The following is a 23,833-nucleotide window of genomic DNA, read 5'->3' on the forward strand; positions in this document are numbered from 1 at the left end:
ATCGGCGAAGTAAGGTATAAGAGCTATTTGACATCGCCATTCCCACGTGTTCTCTTTCATCCAGCGGCTGCGGCGCCGGCCCTGACCCAGATCCTCCGCCCCCAGACTCGACTGGTAGCGCAGCCCCGCAACCTCCTACTGGTGTCGGATGCGAGAGTCTATCCTTAAGTATGGTCTCTTTTCTCTGTCCACAGAATCCCGGGTTTCCAGGCGGGGGGCTGCAAGCTACCCTCAGGAAGAGTGGCAGGGTCTCTGAAGGAGGCCGCCGCGGGTACCTGGGGCTATGGGGGGCTGCGGAGCCGGGCAACGCGTCCCCAGAGCGGGTTTGGGACCTGCCTCGGAACAGTGTCATCACTGTGGCGAGGGTCGAATTCGAGGCTCAGAGCCACCTTCAACCCAGGTTTGGGGAGTCGGGGGCTTGTTTTGGGACAGTGAGTTAGACTAAGGCATCCACCCCGTGACCTTGAGCTGAACCCTCCTTTAACTGAAAAATTCTCTCTAGACAGAAGACCAGGGCCAACACACCTTATCTGATTTGCTAATTTTCGAGGATGCATTACTTAAACGTTTCCCTTTACGCATTACTAAAAGATTAATCAAAGCAAAAAATGTAATCTGATGTAAACGTTAAATAACAAATTTTTATTTATTTTTACATCTCAGCTGTCTACTTTGATAGAAGAAATCCTAGGATTAAAAGAGACCTTAAGGGCTCAGCTTTAGAGAACCTTTTAAATCTTGAGTTTCTGTATTTCAGTTACATTTCCTTCATTACCAGGCTTTTAGGTAGTATCTGTTCACAATTTGTTTTATAATTTATGTAAATTAAAAGATATAATGACAGTGTCAGAGCTGTAAGAGACTTGAGGTGATTTATCTACCTTATTTTCTAGGTGAAACTTATATGTAAAAGAAAAAGTGACCTTTCCCCTCTACTCTAAGGTGTGCTCATAGGCGTAGAAACTCATTAAAAATGTGACTTGTTTTGGATCTTACAACCCTTTAATCAGAGCTGGGATTAAAACCCAAGTAGTCTTGCCCCCATCTAGTCCAGTACTCATAGGCTCATCCTTTAAGGACTTGAAGCCATCCTTTAAACCCAAAAGGAGTATGCAGTGATCTTTCAAAAGAATGTTTTGCTCTGATTAATAAGTTAGGGTTGCCAGTTAATCAGGCACAATTTCCTAAAGCTGCTGCAAATGATCTAAAGTAAAGGGACATGTGGTAGAGTCCTATTTTATGTCAATCTAGCAAGTTAGTTCAGATCAGTTTAGACATCTGACCTATCAAATAAAGAACAGATAGCCCGGGAACAAAAAACATGGCTCACAAGATTGTTCTTTCATTTCTTTTTTGTTGTTAACACTTTTACTTATTTGCTTTCTCTTTCCCACTCTCATATCTCTATATATACATATAGAGAGAGATATACAGGGTTTTTTTGCTGAACCACTTACAAGTTGCAGACATCATGACCTTTAACCCTTATTTCTTCAGCATGTATTTCCTTAAGAACATACTATTACATAGCCACAATATGACTATCACACCTAAGATAACATATTCAGATTTCTCCAATTATCCCAAAAAGTCTTTTAAAACTCAAAAATGGTTTTGAGTTCCAAAGTTCACAACTGTTTAGTTATAATTCTTTAGTCTCATATTCTAGAACAGCCCTTTCTACCCCTTTCCTTTATGACTTTAATTTTTAGAAAAGACCAGTCTAGTCATCTTACACATAGTCCCAAATTATGGCTGTTCCTAATTATTCCCTCATAATCAATCACATCAAACATTTTTGTCAAGAATAGCACATAGGTGGTACCACACCGGTTAAGGTGGTGACTGGCAGATCTTCCCAATGTAAAGGGACAGTTTTCTTTTTGTGATAAGTAACCTGTGGAGATGCTTTGATACAATGCATATATCCTGTTCCCCAACCTATCACCCAGTAGTTTTATCATCCATTCATGATCCTTGCCTGAATCACAAGATTACCAATTACCAGTACCAGCCATGCTGAGGCCAGGATCAATTATAGTGATAGTGGTCAAGGACATCAGAAGAATCACTTACTGTAAACTAAGTTTGAACAGAATTAGAAATTTGGCTCCAGACCTGGTAAAAATCTGCATATGATTCTAAAGACTAAATGGAGGGTATCTCCCCACCACATCCTGATTAGTTTTTTTTTTTTTTTTCTAATACTCAGAAATTTCTGGGAATTGTTTGTCCTTGTGTGTTCACCTGAACATCCAAATTACCTGGCAAAATAGGATATTAAGTATTTTTTAATACATAATAACACATATGCTAAATAACTGTAACCTCAGAACAGCTTGAGGAAACTGATTTCACTTATTGAAAAGGAAAAGGCTTTTCAAAAAATGACTTAGCCAGCAGAAGTTTAGATTTCATCGAACAGACTTAAAGCTTGAAGGGGCCTCAGCAGTCATATTGTAATCCCCTCATTTTTCAGGTGAGAAATCAGGCCTCACTGGAGACATTCAAGCAAGGGTTGGACAACTACTTTTCCAGAACAGAAAGGAAACTCATGCATCAGAAAAGGTTTGAGCTTGATGACTAACAATTCTCTTAAGTTCCCTGGTTTTATGATATATTTTGTTTGACACAAAAATTACTTAGCATTGCTGTAATCATTCCTAAGGCCCAAGCCAGAGATGCTAGAACTCTCTATCCCTTCCCTCCCTCTTCAGGTTTCAGGGATATAACCAGAAGGTATCCCCTGATTGGATATTTGCCTCTACAGTACCAAACATTTGCTTGTAATATCTGGTAATTAGGACCAAATAAAAGGGCAGCCACATTGCTTCTACCGCTTCTCACTATCAGGTGGTTTGTATGGCTGTTGGACTTTGTCAGTCAACATAACTAATGATTAAATAAGTGCAAGATAGAATGCTGGAAGACTCAGAAGACACAAACTAGCAAGTAAATTTGAAAATCATCTACTCACTCAACCGTCTCCAATATTTTCTAGGAACAACTGCCTTCACTTAGGTATACCATAATCTTGATATTGGTGACCACAGAGAAGAGCTTTGGAGATATAGGCAGACTTAAGAAAACTGCTGACTGTTAGCTTTTTTTTTTTTTTAATAAATTTATTTATTTTTATTTATTTATTTTTGGCTGCACTGGGTCTTCTTTGCTGTGTGCAAAGAAGTGGCTTCTCTTGTAGCGGAGCACGGGCTCTAGGCGCCTGGGCTTCAGTAGTTGTGGCTTGCAGGCTCAGCTGCTCCACAGCATGTGGGATCTTCCCGGACCAGGGCTTGAACCCGTGTCCCCTGCATTGGCAGGCAGATTCCTAACCACTGCACCACCAGGGAAGTCCCCTGACTGTTAGCTCTTGAGTTCAGCTGTGGGTCTGGAAAGATATTTGAAAAAATAAAATATATAATTGAATGATTCTAGAGAAAGGGAAATCATAATGTTAACACAGTGGTCTTTGAGTAGTAGAAATATTTTTTATTTTCCAAATTCTCAAGAAATAGGTTATATTACTCTTATGATATACTTTATTTCATTTAAAGGAGGAGATATACTGTTAAGGACTGTATATTAAAAGACAATATCAAGAAAATTCATACAAACAACATTTGGGGGTGCTCCTCATCTATATCTCTTCAAAGACTTCCCAATAACAATCATCAATTGTCACTATGAGTTGTATACCAAGAGGGAAGTGACGTAGAGTCAGCAGTGTTACACAACATTTAAAGATTTCATACTTTCTGCCTCTCTGACCTCTGCTTGAAAAAGTCATATTATATATGAATTTTAACCTGAAGAAATACTAGGATAGGAACAGGAAAAAGAAGCTGATTTTGGCATTATAATTAGCGAACATGAACAGGTCTTTGGATAACCTTTTGTGCTTTCAGCTAGAGGCCTGCTGGTAAACCAGGTTCCTTTAATTCTTGTTTTATTGCTCTTGTATTTTTTTTTTTTTAAGTTCCCACAAAACAAAGTCTTCATTTAACACCTAACCACAAAAGTTATCTTACCAGTTCTTGGATCTTTTCAGGCTGTTTTCTGAGTAGGAAGCCAAAAGAACTCTAGTTCTGAACATTTGCTAACATTTACCACAATGCACACTGTACCTTGTTCTTTGGCAGGGATTAGAAAGCTGGGCAACCTCAAACTTTTTGAGATTATTGTAGATTCACATGCAGTTGTAAGAAAAAATAGAGTTCCCTTGTGTCATTTACCCAGCTTTCCACAATGGTAACATCTTACAAAACTGTAGTACAATATCACAACCAGGATATTGATGTTGATACAGTCAAGGTACAGGACATTTCCATTTCAAAAGTCTCATGTTGCCTTTTTATAGTAACACCTACTTTCCTCCTCCCCCACCCCTGGCAACCACTAATAAGTTCCCCATTTCTGTAACTTTGTCATTACAAGAATGTTATATAAATGGAATCATATAGTATATAACCTTGTGGGATTGGCTTTTCACTCAGCATAATCCTCTAGAGTTTCATCCAGGCTGTTGGCGTGTGTCAGTACCTCATTCCTTTTTATTGCTGAGTAGTATTCTATGGTATGAGTGTACCGGTTTGTTTAATCATTCACCTGTTGAAGAACATCTGGATTGCTTCCAGTTTTTGACTGTTATGAATAAAGTGTATATAAACATTCATGTACAGGTTTTTGTGTGAACATAAGTTTTCATTTTTCTGTGAAAAATGCCCAGGAACGCAATTGCTGCATGATATGATAGTTGTACCTTTACATTTTTAACATAGTGCCAAACTGTTTACCACAGTGGCTATATGACTTCACATTACCACTAGGGAATATCTGAGTGATCCAGTTTTTCCTCATTTTCACCAGCATTTGGTGGTGTCACTATATTTTTTAATTCAACCATTCTGATAGGTGTGTAATGCTATATATATCGTGGTTTTGTTTCCCTAATGGCTAACGATGTTGAACATCTTTTCATGTGCCTATTCGTCATCTATATCTTTTTGGTGAGGTGTCTTTTGCCCATTTTCTAATTGGATTATTTGTGTTTTTACTATAGAGTTTGCAGACTTCTTTATATTGTCTAGTTATTAGTTCTTTATCAGATACGTAGTTTGCTTTTGATGTGAAGTCTAAGAATTCTTTGCCCTAAAGCCCAAAGATTTTCTATTTTTCTAAAAGTTTTAATGGTTTTATGTTCTATATTTGAGTCCCAGATCCATTTGGAGATAATTTTTATATAAAGTGAAAGACTTACTTTGAGGTTAAATTTTTTGCCTATGGATGTACAGTTGTACCAGCACCATTTGTTGAAAGGGCTATCTTCACTTAACTGCGTTTGCATCTTTACCAGAAATCAGTTGGGCATATTTCTGTGACTATTTCTGGGTTCTCTATCCTGTTTCATGGATCTGTGTGTCGGCTTTTCCACCAAAATCACACAATATTGATTATTGTAGCTGTGTAATAAGTCTTGAAATCAGGTAGACTGATTCCTCCCACTTTATTCTTTTTTTGAATTTGTTTAAGTCCATTTGCTTTCCATATAAATTTAAAAATAATTGTCTATATTTATAATAAATGTTACTGGGATTTTGATAGGAATTGCATTAAGCCTGTATATCAATTTTGGGAAAATTTACATCATTACTATGCTGAGTTTTACAATCCATGAACACAATGTGTCTTTCCATTTATTTAAGTCTTTGATTTCTTTCATCAGCATTTTGTAGTTTTCAGCATACAAGTCCTGTACATGCCTTGTTAGATTTACCCATAAATCTTTTCTTTTTGAGTGATTATAAATGGTATTGTATTTTTAATTTCAGTAACACTGAAAATTAGTTTTTACAATTGATTTTTGCATGTTTATCTTGTATCCTGTGATCTTGCTGACTTGCTGAACTATCTTGTTCTAGGGTTTCTTTGTAGATTCTTTGGGATTTTCTATGTTCACAATCATGTCATCTGCAAAGAGGGACAGTTTTATTTTCTTCCTTTACAATTTATATGTCTTATTTCTTTTTCTTGAGTTACTGCACTGGGTAGAACTTCCAGCAGCATATTCAGTAAGAGTAGTAAGGGCAGACATCCGGCTCTGCTCACTGTCTTAGGGGAAAGTATTCAGTCTTTCACCATTAACTATGTAGTACAGGGTGTAGGATTTTTTTGTGGGTGCACATTACCAAGTTGAAGAAGTTCCCCTCTCTTCCTAATTTTCAGTTTGTAACATGAATGGGTACTGACTTTGTCAAATGCTTTTTCTGCATCAATTGATATGATCATGACTTGTTTTTTCATCTGTTAATATGGTGGATCACATTTATTGATTTTTAAATATTGAATTAGCCTTGCATCTCTAGAATAAACCCTACTTATTAGAGGTGTGTAATTCTTTTTATATATTACTGAATTATATTTGTTATTATTTTGTTAAGGATTTTTATGTCTATTTTATGAAGATATTTTTCTGTAGTTTTCTTGTATGTATCTTTGTCTGGTTTTGATATCAGGATAATTGTAAATTCATGAGTAAGTTGTTAGATTTATGTATATAGAGTTGTTCATAGTTCTGTTATCCTTTTTTCTGATATCTGCAGGGTCTATGGTACTATACCTTGTTTTATTCCTGATAATGATAATATGTGACTTTTTTTCTTTGTTAGTCTTGCTAGAGGTTTGTCTGTTATAGTCTTTTCAAAGAACCAGCTCTTTATTTCACTGATTTTTGTCTGTTGCTTTTCTGTTTTCATTTTTGTTGATTTCTGTTATTTCCTTCCTTCTACATGCTTTGTGGGTTTATTTTGCTCTTTTTCTAGGTTCTTGAGGTAAAAAGAAAAAAAAATAGATTGTTGATTTGAGGCATTTCCTCTTTAATGTATGCATTTAGTACTATAAAATTTTCCTCTTGGCACTTGATTTAGCTGTGTCACACAAATTTTAATATGCTGTATTTTCAGTTTCATTCAGTCCAGTGACTTTTTTAAAAAGTTCCTTGAGACTTCCTCTTTGATTCATGGATTATTTAGAAGCGTTATTTATTTTCCAGATGTTCAGAGATTTTCCTGTTATCTGCAACTATACTTGTCTTTTTCTCCTTTAAGTTCTCTCTACATATTTTACAGCTCTGTTGCTTGGGGCATACACATTTAGGAGTACTATGTCTTCTTGGTGGATTGACCCTTAATGTCCTTTTGTGTCTCTGGTAAATTCCTTTGCTGTGAAGTCTACTTAATCTGATATTAATATATCCACTATTTTCTTTGTATTAATGCTTGCATGATAAATCATTTTCCATCCTTTTGTATTCACTCTGTCTGTATCACTGTACTTGAAGTTAGTTTCTTATAGACAACATATACTTGGTCATTTCTTTAATGCACTCTGCCAATCTGTCTTTTAATTGATTCTTTAGACTACTTATATTTAATGTAATTGCTTATTAAGGCTTAAATGTGCTATTTTACTTTTTATTTTCTGTTTGTTCTGGTTTTGTTTCTCTCTTTTCTTGCCTTCCTGTGGATTATTTGAATATTTTTTGTAATTTATTTTGATTAATCTGTAATGTTTTTGAGTGTATCTCCTTATGTTCTTTTTTAGTGGTTGCTCTAGGTATTACATGACATATACGAAGCTTATCACAGTCTAATGGTGTCAGCATATTACCAGTTTCAGTGAAATGAGAAAGCCTTACCTCCCTTTACCTTCCCCATTTAAAATATACATTTAGAACCATGTTAGACAGTTTTATAATTTTTGCTTCAACTGTCAAATATAATTTAGGAAACTCAAGAAGAAAAGGAAAGGGTACTGTACCTATTCCTATTTTTATTACTATGTTGTTCCTCCTTGATGTCCCAAGTCTCCTTTTTTCATTTTCTTTCCGCTCAGAACTTTAATCCTTTTCAGGCAGGTCTGCTGGCACCAAATTCTTAGTTTTCCTTCATTTGAGAATATCTTAATTTCACTTTCATTCCTGAAGGATGTTTTTGCTAGATACAGGTTTCTGGGTTGACTGATGAGAAATCTGCTATCATCCTAATTGTTTTTCCCCTATAGAAGATGTCACTTTTCTCTTGCAGCTTTCAAAATTTTTTGTCTTTAGTTTTTAAATGTTTGACTATGATGTATCTTGATGTGGATTTCTTTGTGTTTACGCTTTTTGGAATGCAATTCAGTTCTTGAATCTGTAAGCTTCTCTTCTTTTGCCACATTTGGGAAGTTTTCAGCCATTATTTTAGTACTTTAACAGCCCTGCCCTCTTTCTCTTCTTCCAGGACTCTAATAAAACAAATGTCAGTTCTTTTGTTACAGTCACACAGATTCCTGGTACTCTGTTCATTTTTTTAATTCTATTTTTCTGTTATTCATATTGGATAATTCTATTTTCTATTTTCCTCCTTCCTTCACAGATTCCTTTTTCTGTCCCCTCCGATCTGCTGTTGATTCTGTCTGTTGAGCTTCTTTTGGTTTTTTCTATTTTTCACTTCTTAAAATTTCCATTTGGTTCTTGATATCTTATATTTCTTTGCTGAGTTTTATATTTTTTAAATTTGTTTCAAACATTCTTAATTATTCATTGAAGCATTTTTTATAATAGCTATTTTTAAATCTTTGTCAGATAATTCTAACATCTCTCATCTCAGTGTTTGACATCTTTTTTTTTTTTTAAGATCTTAGTTCTTGGAATGAGTTTTTTTTGTTTCTGTTTTTTTGTAACCTGGACATTTTGCATCTTGTGTTATGAGACTCTAGATCTTGTTTAAACCTTCTCCTCTAGCTGACTGCTTTTGACACTGCTTCATGGGGGGGGCACCTTATTACTGCCAGGTGAGGGTAGAAGTCCAAGTTCCTCACTCTGTCACTAGAGAAGGTGGGTGGGGTGTGGGTGTGTGTGTCAGGGGGTGGGGGTGATGTTCCTCACTTCTGCTGGGTGAGCGTAGGAGTTACGGCTCTCTACTAGGCCTTCATTGGTGTCTCCCTGGCTGAGGACTGGAGTGCCTCATTACTACTCCCCATGTGGCCTCCACTGACACCATAGGAGGGCATGTGGCCTGACTACCATGGGGCAGTATGTAGGTCCTGAATCTCAACTAGGCCTCCTTTGATACCACCTGAGAGGGGAGGGAGAAAGATACTTCATCACTGACAACAGAGGTGGAAGTCTAGGCTCCCCATGCAGTTTCCACTGACACTTGGGGGAGGGGTCCTTATTAATGCCCAGCAAGAATTAAAGTCCCTGCTCCCTAATCACCCTTCTCTGACACTACTCTGGTGTGGGAGTTGGAGTGTCTCGTTACAACCTAGTAAGGGTGGAAATCTTATCTGGCTTATGCTGATGTGGGTGGGGATAAGAACCAAAGTTTTTTCTGTGTTGGCCTGGAGTACAGCAGTTATTGTTTAAAAGATTTCTGTTTTATAGGCTTCCCCTTTCCTAGCCTTTTGGCTAGAGAAGGCAGACTTTTGGCTGGGGGTAGGGAGGGGCTTTTTGACTACCCCAACTGGCATTTGCAGATTGCCAGCTTTTTCAGTTCCAAGTGTGTGATATATGAGACCCCAGACAAGGGAGAGAATTCACTACTGTGATGTTTCTCGGGTCCCAAGGGCCCTAACTAATATACTTTCTCCTCTCTACTTTTTAGTCTTATGTTTGTTTTATGTGTAATGTCCAGGGGTTTTAGTTGTACTTAGTGAGAAGAATAGGGAAAAGCACATCTACCCCATCTTCCCAGAAGCACAAATCCTAAACCTCACTGTATGATATACTTACAGGATTCTCTGCTTCTTGGCTGGTTAGTGATAAAATTTTATAGCAGCTATAAAGATGCATCTTACCTCAGAAGCATGGCTGGTTTCATAACTAGCACAGTACTTGTTACATTAAATAAATGTTTACTGAATGAATATCTACCCACATCTATCTAGCAAAATAGTAACTGCTGAGATCTCAAACTGTAAATAAGTTTGAAGTTGATATTAGAAAATAATGGAATAATTAGGTTTGTATTTCTATGCAGTTCTGTAGTTGGAGGGTGTGGAATCAGTGTTTCATGACTTAAGTGAGCAAAGAGTAACTATAATGGAAGTATCTTACCTGGGACTTATCAATGATGATAGTCACAGCAATACCTGAAAAATTGTGACCTTCGGTTAATTCCTGGTATTTTTCAGGTAGTTTATGTGGTTAAAATATATATATTATTTATAAAACTGGGAAGTAAAATAGGAATAAAGAGCATTCTTGGTAACTTTTTAGGTGTTTATGGAACACTAGTTGCCTGAATGTTGGGCTAATCTGAAACCTCTACTGCATTGTTCGTAGCAGATATCGAAGAATTTTAATAGAAAAGATAGTTTATAACTGTTACTACTAAACCAGAGATTCTCTGAAGTATAGACAGTCAGAATTTTGGAATGAGACTAGGATAGCAAATAGAAAAGAACTGGTGCTTTCCCTTGCATGTGGAAAAAATAACTTTTTAAAAATGGCAGTAATACTTGTGAACATACAGGATAAGGACAAAAGAGGAGGGAAGAATAAATGCAAAAGAGGTAAAGTTTTATACATGGTTGGGAATGCTGGAGTGGAATTACCATTGATTGTATTTGTTAATCAAAATGAAAATTTTCTTTCATGATAGTAGCATACACTCTGCCCTAAGCTTGAATTTCCTACTTAATCTCCATGCGAGCTTCATGAAAATTTCATGCTTTTCACAGCCACTTTAAATAATAATTGATGAACTAGTAAGAATGATATACACATCCAGTTTATGAGATTTCATCTGTTTTAGAACTAGCCAGGATAGAATAAGTAAATAACGTGATACATTCTTACATCAGAATTAACTGATCCTGGGTCCTCCATTTAGGATATGTGAAAATCCCAGTAATTCAGAAACACTCTTTGACTTCCTTATCTTCACTTCTCTGTTGCCCCCAAGTTAGATCAAAAGTGTCATATGTTCAGAAGTTTCTGGTAAGTCTCTGTGAGTACCCTTTTTGAACTGTAGAATGTACAACTCCTGTGACATCCTCTTAGAGTCTTTTAGAACTCTCTTTCATGAGTGTTGTTGATTAATAAGTGGATGGTGTTTGTTAATTAATAGAACCTTTGCATTTACATAGAGATAGTAAAAGGATCTTTAGTAGCACGGATCTAAGTTGTATTAGGAACCAGGGGGATAGTTAACTTAAGTACTTATAGGAAGACACCAGAGAGCTCTTTCCCATAAAACCCTACTACGCATGGGACTTTAATACGTAGCTTTGCAAGGTAACAGAGCAAACTGTCTTAAAACTGGAGATTTAGATAGGGCCTTTGGTTCTCATAGCTAGCATTAAGAAAAGCGAGTTCTAAACTGTAAGGTTCTTATTAATGACTTGGGAGATTGGGGGTGGGGCATATAATTACATAATCAGAAATTTATAAAATATAAACAATAATTTCAGGTAGACTTGTTTCAGTGCTATTTCAAAATCTATGCTTGTTTTGATTACCTTCAACTAGCCTAAAGACATTTGTATACAGACTGACAAACTTTTTACTTTTAAATCAGGTGACTAATAAACGTACCAAAAGAATATGGCTGCACAAATACCAGAATCTGATCAGATAAAACAGGTAAGGTATTATAATTAACGAAAAAGGATTTTGCAAAAAATTAAGGCACTACTGGATATAACCATGTCAGTAAGTGATCTCACAAAATAACTATTTATATTTCATTTCCACAGATGGATGTTAAATGATATGAAGCATATTCATTTTTCAGATAATTTGAAAGATAATCCAGGAAATAATAAATATTCAACTAGAAAATCTGACTATATTTTGTAGATCATATTATACCCATTTAAGGTAGCAAAAGAACCTTTGATTTCAAGTATTACAGGGTATTTTGCCTAAATACATCAGTATTTAAAACATCTTTGTTTTAAAAACCAAATATTAAAGAACCTTCTGATTTGTTTGTAGTTTAAGGAATTTCTTGGAACCTACAATAAACTTACAGAAACCTGCTTTTTGGACTGTGTTAAAGACTTCACAACAAGAGAAGTAAAACCTGAAGAGGTATGAAAAGTGTTGCCCACTAAAAATTCTCTAAGCTCATCATAAACAATATAAATGGGATCCCCCTAAGCATTTTGCTTGTTCCTAGTTATTACAGGAATTTAGGCTACCTTTTATACGTTCCATTGCTCATAGGAACTTGAAGCAGCCAAAGACCCGTGGCACTGAGTTTAACGATGCCAAATTTAATATCACAGCCACACTGAACTACGGCAGACTTTTTCAGAGAAGATGCCTGGGACTTGCTGAATACATTGTTCCAAAGCAAAGATTCTTAATAATTAGCTTTCATTCAAGATGGCCAGGCTAGAGAAACTTGACATGGCTTTCCTATCTGACCTTGAGAACTCAGGTTAATTTTGGAAAAAGTAGAGCTTGAATTTGGTGGCTCATATTGCCTAATCCTATTAGAAGTCTTAACTTTTAATATCCTCTTCAAAACATTTATATATTGGCTAAAAGAGACATAAAATTCCTCCAGTGGAATATGTTGATAAATATTCATGCCAAGAACTTAACATATAACCAGCAATCAATAAGTGTTTGTTAAATAAATGACAAAGTTTGAGAGATGCTAAGTACAATAGTCTTATTAAAAAGTAAAAAGTTGAAAATTAAGAATGTTGAGAATGGAGTTTCTCATTAAAAAAGAACAAACCTGATACTGGGCCTACATTTTAACAATCAGAATAAGAGATGGGAATGTGGGATTTCAGTTAATATTGAAACATACCTGCAGAAAATCTAGTCCAGAAGGCAGGGACTTACTTACCATTGTTTTTATTACCTCCAAACTGGTAAGCATTCAGTATATATTAATTTTTGTAAATGGATGAAAGTATTAACAATTGAAAGCTATGATCACTTGCTACTCATTAATACCATTTAATTCTCAGATATATTCAAAGAAAAGAAAAGTACCCACTGGTTATATTCTTTTAGAATAGATGCAATTTCTTTTAATTAATACTTTTGTATTGCCTCTTGGATCTTTTTATTTCTAGACCACCTGTTCAGAGCATTGCTTACAGAAATATTTAAAAATGACTCAACGAATATCTATGAGATTTCAGGAATATCATATTCAGCAGAATGAAGCCCTGGCTGCCAAAGCAGGACTCCTTGGCCAACCACGATAGAGAAGTCCTAATGCATGGACTTTTGATGAAAGATTGCCAACACCTGTTGCACTGGAAATGAGGATTCACCTGACAGAATCCCATGAAAGCAGTAGCCACCATGTTAAACAATCTGTCATGACTGTTTGGCAAACAGAAATCACTGGGAAAACAAAATTGCTATTTACCAGAATAATCATCAAAATGGGTCTTATTGTTCAATGAAAATAATAAGATGCAACACTTGTTGAGGCCTTAAGATTCAGCAGCTTGGTCACTTGATTAGAGAAATAAACCATGGTTTCTTCAATTATGACTGTTAATTTTAAAGCAAAATATGTGTTCAATCATGTATAAGATAGAAAAAAAATTTTTATTACTAAAAGGAAAATAAATGGAAATATCACTGAGCAGTTTATACTATATAGTACCACAGCATTCTGACTGGATTGTGGATACATTGAAATGTTTTTCAATCAGGATCATCCTCCAAGTATTCCTGTTCATTCATGTCTGCCTCAAATTGCTGGTAAATACATAAAATAGTTACTTGCTAATCAATTTAATGCACGATCCTTTTCTTGCCTCCCTTCTTGTGTCCGGGTGGGCACCACACATTCTTATCCTAGCTACATTTTCATGTATCTTCAGGAAACATCCCATCTGAGACTAGCTTGTGAATGTTTAAGAATTGATTACTGTGCTTTAGTGGAGACTATATTGCTTTGTGTTTTATTCAAAAGCTGAGAATCCAACATGAATGATTCCAAGTCAGACCAACAATATACAGTGTACTCTCAGCTACTGCATGTGATCAATATAATAAAAAGTAAACCAAAGTTAAAGTAGTGTCTTAGAGCTAAATGAATCCTAAAACAAATCCAAGCACTGCAGGAAACTCTAGTTGATGCATAAGTACACCCAGCAGTTTGGTATCAAATGATATCCATTCATGAGCCAATTTATTAATAGGTATCAGTCTGCTTATATTTACCAATATAAACTTGTACTCAAGAGAACACTAACTAGCCTATATATGTTTAAATTTACCAGTGATTTCTATGTTTTGTCATATTATTGGAAAGTACAAGTATTCTGCTTTGATAATTTACAGTTTTCTGTATTACATCTAATTTTTAAGCCATTAGGTCATTTAACTAGCAATACCATGTAACTTAGAGACCTCTGTTCACATTGCAGTCAGTAAATAATTGTGATGTCTTTGAAAGTACAAAGATAAACAGTGTTAACAATGTTTAAAGTTGAAATGTTGAAACATGTATAATACTCAAAATATACAATTCATTATAGTCAAAGGAACATGAAAGAATAAGCTTGTTTCATCTTAAGACAAGAAAAGCAAACAAAAATTCAGAGATCTTACTCATTTAAAACTTTGGGCCATTCACACACATATCAATACTTTGCTGTTTCTATGTAATCAAGCCCAACATGGTTATTTACAGTGTTCATTTCACAAAGATAATTAAGTATGTGCTTACCTGGCAAATAAGGGGAATTTTGCGCAACAGCATCTCAAATACCTTGGGAGGAAGTGTGTGTTTGAAAACTTTCAGAAGTTCCTGTGGTTGCCCACACACCAAAAGGGCATTGCTGAGATGTTCGACCCCCATTCGATGCTCCCCTGAAACAGATTTATAAGTTTAGAGCAGAATTTTAAAGCTCTTCAAAATATACATTCTACAAATTACCAAGAAAGCACCAAGCACTGAAACTAAAAAAGCACATCAAACTAAAGACTATTTAGGGGACTTCCCTTGTGGTCCAATGGTTAAGAATCCGCCTTCTAATGCAGGGGACATGGGTTCAGTCCCTGGTCGGGAAACTAAAATCTCATGCTGTGGGGCAACTAAACCCACGTGCTCTGGAGCCCACGCACCGCAACTGCTGAGCCCACGTGCTCTGGAGCCTGTGCACCAAAACTAGAAAGAAGCCCACCCGCCGCGACGAAGAGCCCGCATGCCGCAACGAAAGATCCCGCATGCCGCAACAAATGATCCCACATGCCGCAACTAAGACCCGATGCAACCAAATAAATATTTAAAAAAAAATAAAGATTATTTAAACAAGTCGCAAAAAGAGTAAAGAGTGTAAAGGGGAAAATGTTGAGCTGCCAATTAAATAACTTTCTGACCCAAATTACTATTTAAAAGTGCACTCTTGAATTGGAAGTGTTCATGTTCTGCTATTTGGGTATGCAAGAGGGAGGTACTGAGTTTTTTAAAAAGGCTGGGGTCTGCTGTTACTGACACAAGTTATCTTTAACTCTACATATGTGATCGATGAAGTATTACAGGTGAAACATCTTGATGTTCTAGCTAAATGAGACTTTTAAAACATAGATTGTATTATCAAAGAGCTGAAACAAGACTTAGTGTAACATGGATTACATATCCAGGGGAAGAGAAGAGATTTATGAACTTTGATTTCTAGGTGGTTTTAATTTTAAAATGAGTTTTAGGATGATTGGCTGTAAAGTAACTAAGAATGAAAATTTGTGAAGAGTGGAAATTAATGATAGAGTCTCTCTTTAAGTTAAAACATGTAATCACTTAGTCTCACTACCTCGTTTTAGGAAACAGGCAAAGATCAGTGAAATAATTTAAGGTTTCAAAGCTAATTAATGCCAGAATTAGTAACAGAACCTAACTTTCTGAACCTTGAGACTATAGTGTGCTGCCTGTCTTCAGGTGTTATGTAATAACAGAAGTTGACATTTTGACATATTTAATATAAGTAGGAAATAAACACTTTGTATCAAACCTTTTAAAGAAAGAATAAGATATAATAGTGCCTCGCAAGTTGATGGAGCTAATGTAACCTAAAAACAATAATCAGTTTGGTTAATTAGATCAACCAACCAATAAATGCAATCAAATCAGCTAATCAGAAATTTCTCTTAAAACTTTTGGCTCTATCGTCCCTCTGGTTATATAGACATAAACACAACTGAGATGGCTACAGAACTACCTGGCAGCAAAGTAGGAAAAACTGGGGGTGGTGGCAGAAGGGAGTGCAGAAAACTGAGATTACAGAAAACTGGGTGAAAAATTATTGCATTAGAACACTGGTTCTCAACCAGTGTACTGTAATAACCTAGGGAGGTTTAAAGAATACTGACGCCTATACATCTGGAGAAAACTATAATTCTAAAAGATACATGCACCCCAATGTTCACTGAAGCACTGTTTACAATAGCCAAGACATGGAAGCAACCTAAATGTCCGTCAACAGAGGAATGGATAAAGAAGATGTGGTGCACTGGAATATTATCAGCCATAAAAAAGAATGAAATAGGGCTTCCCTGGTGGCGCAGTGGTTGGGAATCCGCCTGCCAATGCAGGGGACACGGGTTCGTGCCCCGGTCCGGGAAGATCCCACATGCCGCGGAGCGGCTAGGCCTGTGAGCCACAAGTACTGAGCCTGCGCGTCTGTAGCCTGTGCTCCGCAGGACGGTGAGAGGCCCGCGCACCGCGATGAAGAGTGGCCCCCGCTCGCCGCAACTGGAGAAAGCCCTTGCACAGAAACTAAGACCCAACACATCCAAAAATAAATAAATAAATAAATTTATTTAAAAAAAAAAAAAAAGAATGAAATAATGCCATTTGCAGCAACATGGATGGACTTAGAAATTATCATACTAAGTGAAGTAAGTCAAAGATAAATATCATATGATATCACTAATATATGGAATCTAAAAAAAATGACAGAAATGAACTTACTTACAAAACAGAAATAGACTCAGAGAAGACAAACTTACGGTAACCAAAGGGGAGAGGGGGATGGATAAATTAGGAGTTTGGGATTAACATATACACACTACTAAATACAAAATAGATAACCAACAAGGACCCACTGTATAGCACAGGGAACTATAATCAATATCTTGTAATAATCTATAAGGGAAAAGAATCTGAAAAAGAACAGATATAGATAAATATATGTATAACTGAATCACTTTGCTGTACACCTGAAAGTAACACAACATTGTAAACCAACTATACTTCAATAAAAAAAAAGAAAAAAGAAAAAAAAATTCTGATGCCTGGGTCCCACCCCAGAGATTCTTATGTAATTGGTTTTGGGTTTGGTGGGGGATTTAAAGAATAAGCAACCAAGATGAGAATTTCAGAAGTAAAATATAGTAGAAGTATATAACCCTAAAAGTGCTAATTTAGGGGCTCATAGAAATAATGTTAATCACCTTTGAGAGAGAAAAATTTAAAAACTCAAGTTTGCAATTTTTGTTTTCATCATCTCAATATTTGTAACATTCACCTCTAAATCTAAACTATTACATGATAGCTCTTAAACATAAAGTAAAAATAAAATGTAATAAAATAATTGTTTTATAACTCATAATTTTCCTCTCCATATTTATACTATCCCAGCTCAAAAAATGTTAAAGCTGAAAGGTTCTTTGTATTTTAATTGCCCCTATATCCAGGGAGTATCCTTAAGTAGTTAAAATTTTTTTAAGTTTTGATTCATACAACATTTAGTCATTTGGAAAACTCACTTACTTAGAATTTTATCTGACAGTAAATAAGGTGTTCTTGTATTTGGCTTTGCTTCTCCATCTGCCCACTTCCAAGACTGCAACCAAAACTAACACTAACTATAACATCTTGGAGCTGGAACAGTGTAATAAAGTGGAAATGCTGGGACAGTTTCTCTTAAACTGAAGCAAGTTGGTTAACACGTCTAGTTAGTTAAGTTATCTGACATACAAATACCAATGCATAAATATTTCTCAAATGTAAATTATCATAAATAACTGCTTACAAAAGAATGTTTACATTCTTACCTCTGGATAACCAAAGTTCTCCCATTCGTACCTCTTGCAGAAAAAGTTGTTGTAATTTTTCATTCTTTGCTGGATCCCACAACTAAAAGAGTAACAGAATATTTAACAGTAATAAATGTAAGGTATATGGTTACTCATCAAAATTATTTAACTTTTTATTTATTTATTTATTTATTTATTTTGTTGCACTGGGTGTTACTTGTGGCAGGCGGGCTCCTTAGTTGTGGCATGCGAACTCTTAGTTGCGGCATGCATGTGGGATCTAGTTCCCCGATCAGGGATCGAACCCGGGCCTCCTGCATTGGGAACACAGAGTCTTACCCCACCAGGGACCACCAGGGACGTCCCTTAACTTTTATTTTAAAAGCACATCTTGAATCTAGTCTCTAAATCCAAGCATGACAAATGCAGTTGTTCTTTATATTTAAGACAATTTCTTAAAATGGAGTTATAATTTCAGGCGACAAAAAAAAAAGAATACACAGCAGGCGATGGCGGTGACTTGTCATCGTGCACATTTGATGGCCTTCCTAGATGGTGCCTTGTTAAACCAGCACATCCAGCGTCTGCCAGGCTGCAGCCTGGCCAGTTTTATTCTTCAGCTTCTCTAATCCCTTGACACCTGGAACCCTGATTACCATTTTATATCAGCTCTTGTACTTTTCAATATACTTTCATGAGTTATATTGCCATTTAGATCTAACAACTCTGAGAAATAAAGTCAGAAGACTAGGGTAATTTCTTAAATTTAGCCCATGTTATAATTTAAAAAAAAAAAAAAAGTTGAAGCTCCCTCCTAAAACAAACAAATGAAAAAAAATGGCATATTCAAGTTTGGTTGAGATGTTTGTAATAACTTCATCCATATTTTACCCAGTTTGCTAAGTACACATAGGAGAAATCACACTGTAATCAACTATAACAAAGGTAGTTTTCTTTGTATGTTGCAAACCTATTTTCTTGCCTAGGGTATTAACCGTGCTTGTTGATTTAGCAAAGGGCATGGCGGGGGCTGGCCGGGCAGCTGGTGATACTCAGAAGGATGCTGTGGTTTGCTGCAGGCTGGTTCACGAAGGTGACGAGGTTCACAGGATGGCATCATCACTGGTACCATGCCAAGGGCTGGCCTTTAAAGCTAAAGTGGTCAATCTCTAGCCCAAAGTATCAACTCCACCGCCAGTCACTTCAGCTTCAGTCTTTTCTATCCAGAGAGTTTTTCTGTTTATTTTCCCCAAGAATTCTCTTTTTTAAATGGCATAAACCTGCAGATGAGATCATATGTTAAGCTTTTATCAGCAAACATGCTGATGATCAGTAACAACCACAGGTTTCATTCAACAGATACTTAGTGAGCCAAGAGCAGGACCCTCTAAGGAGAGCTGGAAGGGGAAGGAGAGCAAGACTCCTGTGCCCATCCCCATGGAGCCCAGAGTCTAACCAAGAGAAAAGACAAGTATGCTTGAGATCAATAACACATTAACAACAAAGTCCAATGTCTCTGGGGCTCATAGTACATTCCATCTGGTTGGAAGATCAGGGTAAGTTTCTCAGAAAAGATAGCATTTGAGATGTGCAGAAGCTCAGTGAAAGTCTGATGAAGAAAGTACAAGTGACGCCAAACTGCAGGGAAAAATATCAAGTGAGCTTATGTAGCTGGATTATGATAGGGTGCATGGAGCAACAATAATAATTACCAATTACTGAAGGCCAGCTATGGACTGAAAACTTTCCATGTATTATTTCTAATCCTTAGGAAAATAAGGCTGTCAATACAGAAGGCACCCATGGTGCGAAGTCCTTGGTGCCAAGCTGAGAGGGTTCGTCTTTCATCTGCAGAGTAGGGAGCTACTGCAAAGTGTTACATATACACAGCTGCGGTTTAGAAGGAATTTACTCTGAGAGCATAAGAAAAGAGGCAGTGAGACAGTTAAGAAATTATTACAGTATCCTGGGTAAAAGGTGATAAAAGCCTGAGGTAGTATAGGAGCAATGGAAATAGAAAGGGAATAGGGTATGAGACAACAGAAAAATAAGGGGATTGTGGAAGATGAGGTTGATATTTAAGCAAGATGAGCTGGGTCACAGCAGGGAGCCTAGGGCTATCAGAAGCATCACAAGGAAACAGAGGAGGAGGAACAGTGGCAAGGGACGAGATGATGAATATACTTCTGAACACACAAAGCTGAGATGCCAACAGAGCATCTAGGCTAGAGTCTGGCAGGCAGGCAAAATTTGGGGCCCCAGGTCTAGAGCAGTACACCTGAGATCACTTATGGAGAAGGGAAGGAGCTTCCAGGGAGATGAGGGATTATGCAGAATCTGAGAGCAGCGTTTCACAAAGGGTGGGCTGAAGGAGCTATTAAAACTGCAGTTTTCTTGGGCTCCACCCAGGCCTAGCAAATCAGTCTCTCTAAGTAGAGCCCAGGAATGTGCATTTTTAATGAGCTCCTCAGAAGAGTCTTATAAATTCTGAAGTCTGAGCATCACTGCCCCCATAACCACTGGGCTACCCCTGACCTCCTAAATCAGAATGGCTGGTGCTTGGGTCAAATAATCTACATTTTAACAAATGCCCCAGGTAACTCTAATGCAGATTGACCACAGACCATACTTTGGGAAACAAAAAGGGCCTGGTGTGAGAAGGAAGATAGATCCTGGAAGTAGGAAGAGACATCTCTCTGTGCCTTAGTTTATTCATCTATAAAACTAGAAGAACAGAGTGGTTATGAGGATTATATAAAAGAACATTTGAAAAATCCTGCTTCTGCCTCTTCTTCATTTGAAATAATCCAGATCTTCATCATTTCCCACCTAGACTGCCACTGATGTTTCTGCCTTTGACTTCCCTCCTCCACCCCATACTCCAAAAAAAAAAATTGCATCCATTCTCTGAAATAAAATCACCATCACTGGTTATCCGCCACGACAGAAAAATATCAAAACTTTTTGGTTTGGCATTCAAAGCCCTCCACAATAAGACACCAAACTACCACTCAGCTATCTCTTTGGCCACAACACTTTAAATATTGCAATTTCATAGTCTGTGCCTCTGCATGAGCTGTTTCTCTCTGCCTACAATAAACAATATTCAACAAATATTTGCTAGGCGCCTACAATGTACCGGACACTGTTCTAGGCACTGGAGAGACAATGGAGAGTAAAAACACAGAGAAGGTCTGCCCTCATGGAGCTGATTCTAATAAATAGAAAGCATTAATCAAATAATCACACAAACAAATGGTGTAACTTCAACCATGGATAAGGGCAGTGAAGGAGAGAGACATGGAGCTGACCCAGGCTCTGCCCCAGGGAAAGCATCTCTCTCATGCCCAGCCATGGATACTCCCTGTCCTGCTTTCTTAACTTTGTCAATTGTACCTTTTTCTCTAATAGACTCCATCTTGAAACCTCAGAAATCTCTGACTCCTGCTCTCCATGACCCTTTCATCAGTCAGCAAGAACTATCTATTCTTTCTGCAAAATTTATCTCACATCTCTCATCACCGGTTGCCACTGACACCACCGCAGTTCAGGATTTTGATTACCTCTCACCTATACTACTGCAATAACTTTCTTCTCCTCCACTCTATCTAGCACACTCCTGCTTGATGTAACCTAAAAAGTTTTTTTCTTTCCTTCTTTTTTAAAAAATTCCTGAATTCAGAAATCTTCAGTAATTCCCCCATTGAATCTGAATTCCTTAACCTGGCCTTTAAAGCCTTCTCCTATGCGGCCCCTACTTAGCTCTCCAACCTCAGCTCCCACTATCCCCCACTGGGACTCCTTTGTCAAACTGATTTACTGAATAGGCCTGGCAGATCCCCCATTTTGCACCTTTATGTACATTCAGTTCCCTTCATCCTGAATGTTGTCTCCCCTGAAACCAGGACCCAAATTTAACACATCCTTCCACACTCATTTGATGCCACCTCTTTTCCAAAGTCTTCTGTGAAGAACTGCATGTTCCAAAAACAGCCACAGCAATATTCCCAGAGCCAGAGGCTATTTCCTCTCCCCTTGAAATTGAGGGGGCCTCAATGCGGTAGAAGTGGCACCACCTGGCACGCGCCCACATGTTCTCTCTCACAAATATATGTATAAATACATATATACAGTTGACCCTTGAACAATATGGGTTTTAACTGCCCAGGTCCACATATACGTGGATTTTTTTCAATAAATAGGCACTACAGTTGAATTGCTGTTGGTTGAATTCTCAGATTTGGAACCACCGATACGCAGGGCCAACTATAAAGTTATATTCAGATTTTTGACTGAGGGAAGGGTCGTTGCCCCAACCACTGTGTTGTTCAAGGGTCAACTGTGTGTATCAACACACACACACACACACACAAATATATCACACACTTGCTTGCCCAGTGGGACCCATCAACCATACTGTGAGGAAGACCATGCCACATGGAGAGGATATGTGTAGGTGTTCTGTGCAATAGTCCCAGCTAAGTGGCCAGCCAGCATTAACTGCCCAACGTGTGAGGGAGTGAACCTTCAGATGACCCAGCACCTAGCCCTGGGGTCAACCTGGCTGAAGCTGAGCGGAGCAGAAAGGTGTGATCCCCACCCAGCCCTACTCAAATTGCAGATTCAGGAGCAAAATAAGATAATGTTTTAAGCCACTAAGGTTAAAGGAGCAGTAGATCCGTAGAACACCTCCATGATAACCCTGCCCTGAAAGTGATCCTCTACCTCCTCTGTGCTCCTGTTACGTGGGGGGTAGTCTTCCCCCTCCATTGCTAACCTCTGCCACACCTAGAACAACGCCTCACACGTAGGAAGCGCTCAAATGGGCGTCGACCGACTGAATGAATGAAAATTCATAGAAGGACCTAAGAACCCTCTGTTTGGGAAATGATGTGTTAGTTAAATTGGACCGATCGCTAAGATGATTGTGATTATCTTTAAAAACAACTCATCAAATTCCATTTTGGAGAAAAAGAGGATATGTTCTGCTTTTGAGCAAGAAGAAAGGCCCAGTAGGACAGGAGTGGGCGGTGCGGCACTGTCACCCGGCCGTGGCCCGGCGTGGGTTTCTAAGTGTCTGGTGCTGCTCAGGCAGGGCAAAGGCTCCTCTTTCTTCTTTTTTATAAACTAAACGGAGCGCCTTCTCCTACCACGTTTACTGTATAGCTGCCTTTTCACGACCCCAAATGGTTCTTCCTTCGTTCCTTTCCTTTCGCAGTGGACAATAAAAACTAAACGTAAGTTGAGCGGAAACGGGGTGAGGGCAGGCAGAGAGGCGCTGGGAAATGGCTGCTCAGGAAAAGGCCTGGAACCCTGAGGCCGAGCCGGGATCTGCATCGCCGGGAGGTTACTCACTGTAACGCCACCTCGGCGTCGCTAAAGCACTTCACCTGGGCGCCCCGTCCCTCAGCCTTTTGCTGCTGGGCTCTTCTTTCTGCAAACACAACGTGACACGTGCTGGTCGGCGGCCGTCCCCACGCCGGCGTGCGGCCCCCGGGCCTTTCGGCGGCGGCGGCGGCGGCGGCGCCCGCGGCCCGGCCTCGCTCCGTGGGCCCAGTCAGCCCTTCCGCCACCGGCCCGGTCAGCGCGGCCACCGGCCCGGTCAGCGCGTCCGCGGCCCGCCCAGCCCGGCCCGCCGCGCCTCCGCCGCCGTCGCACTCACTTTCGCGCAGGCGGAGCTTGAACGCGGGGTCGCCACGCCGCTTCCGGTCGAAGTAGACGCAGTAGCCGAGGAAGGCGACCGCGCCACAGGCCGCCAGGCCCGACAGGAGGCCGAGGACTGTGCGGACGTAGGGCATCCGGCCGCAGGCGTCCCACGAGTCGAGCGTAGGG

General features: G+C 38.4%; 2 protein-coding genes across 13 annotated transcripts; one reads left to right on the forward strand and one right to left on the reverse strand.

Annotated features, from left to right (window-relative positions):
- Positions 1–24: 24 nt before the first annotated feature.
- TIMM9 (translocase of inner mitochondrial membrane 9) lies at positions 25–13,752 on the forward strand. The gene is made up of 5 exons (XM_082386762.1): positions 25–168; positions 2,480–2,568; positions 11,559–11,623; positions 11,978–12,073; positions 13,078–13,752. The coding sequence occupies exons 3-5, from the start codon at positions 11,585–11,587 to the stop codon at positions 13,210–13,212; spliced, it is 270 nt and encodes an 89-aa protein (XP_082242888.1). The 5' UTR covers positions 25–168; positions 2,480–2,568; positions 11,559–11,584; the 3' UTR covers positions 13,213–13,752.
- TOMM20L (translocase of outer mitochondrial membrane 20 like) lies at positions 2,575–23,833 on the reverse strand. 12 transcript variants are annotated; one of them, XM_082386737.1, is made up of 5 exons: positions 23,664–23,833; positions 23,392–23,435; positions 18,020–18,101; positions 14,736–14,836; positions 3,250–3,388 (listed from the first exon to the last, which is right to left on the reverse strand). In XM_082386737.1, exons 1-5 carry the CDS (start codon positions 23,797–23,799, stop codon positions 3,377–3,379), a joined length of 375 nt encoding a protein of 124 aa, XP_082242863.1. In that variant the 5' UTR covers positions 23,800–23,833; the 3' UTR covers positions 3,250–3,376. The 12 variants fall into 12 exon arrangements, 10 of the variants coding, with proteins under 10 accessions (XP_082242856.1, XP_082242863.1, XP_082242860.1 ...); XM_082386734.1 differs by having other exon boundaries at positions 14,694–14,836; XM_082386731.1 differs by having other exon boundaries at positions 3,282–3,388; positions 23,357–23,435.

This window comes from Balaenoptera borealis (genome assembly GCF_965194805.1).
Source record: "Balaenoptera borealis genome assembly, chromosome: 3".
Taxonomy (NCBI): domain Eukaryota; kingdom Metazoa; phylum Chordata; class Mammalia; order Artiodactyla; family Balaenopteridae; genus Balaenoptera; species Balaenoptera borealis.

Coding starts and splice junctions, on each gene's coding strand:
- TIMM9 (XM_082386762.1), top strand. CDS start 11,585: ATGGCTGCACAAATACCAGAATCTGATCAGATAAAACAG. Junction 11,624..11,977: donor AATCTGATCAGATAAAACAG/GTAAGGTATTAT, acceptor ATTTGTTTGTAG/TTTAAGGAATTTCTTGGAAC. Junction 12,074..13,077: donor GAGAAGTAAAACCTGAAGAG/GTATGAAAAGTG, acceptor TTTTATTTCTAG/ACCACCTGTTCAGAGCATTG.
- TOMM20L (XM_082386730.1), bottom strand. CDS start 23,799: ATGCCCTACGTCCGCACAGTCCTCGGCCTCCTGTCGGGCCTGGCGGCC. Junction 23,436..23,663: donor CAAGCTCCGCCTGCGCGAAA/GTGAGTGCGACG, acceptor TTGTGTTTGCAG/AAAGAAGAGCCCAGCAGCAA. Junction 14,837..23,356: donor GACGCCGAGGTGGCGTTACA/GTGAGTAACCTC, acceptor AATCTGTTTCAG/GGGAGCATCGAATGGGGGTC.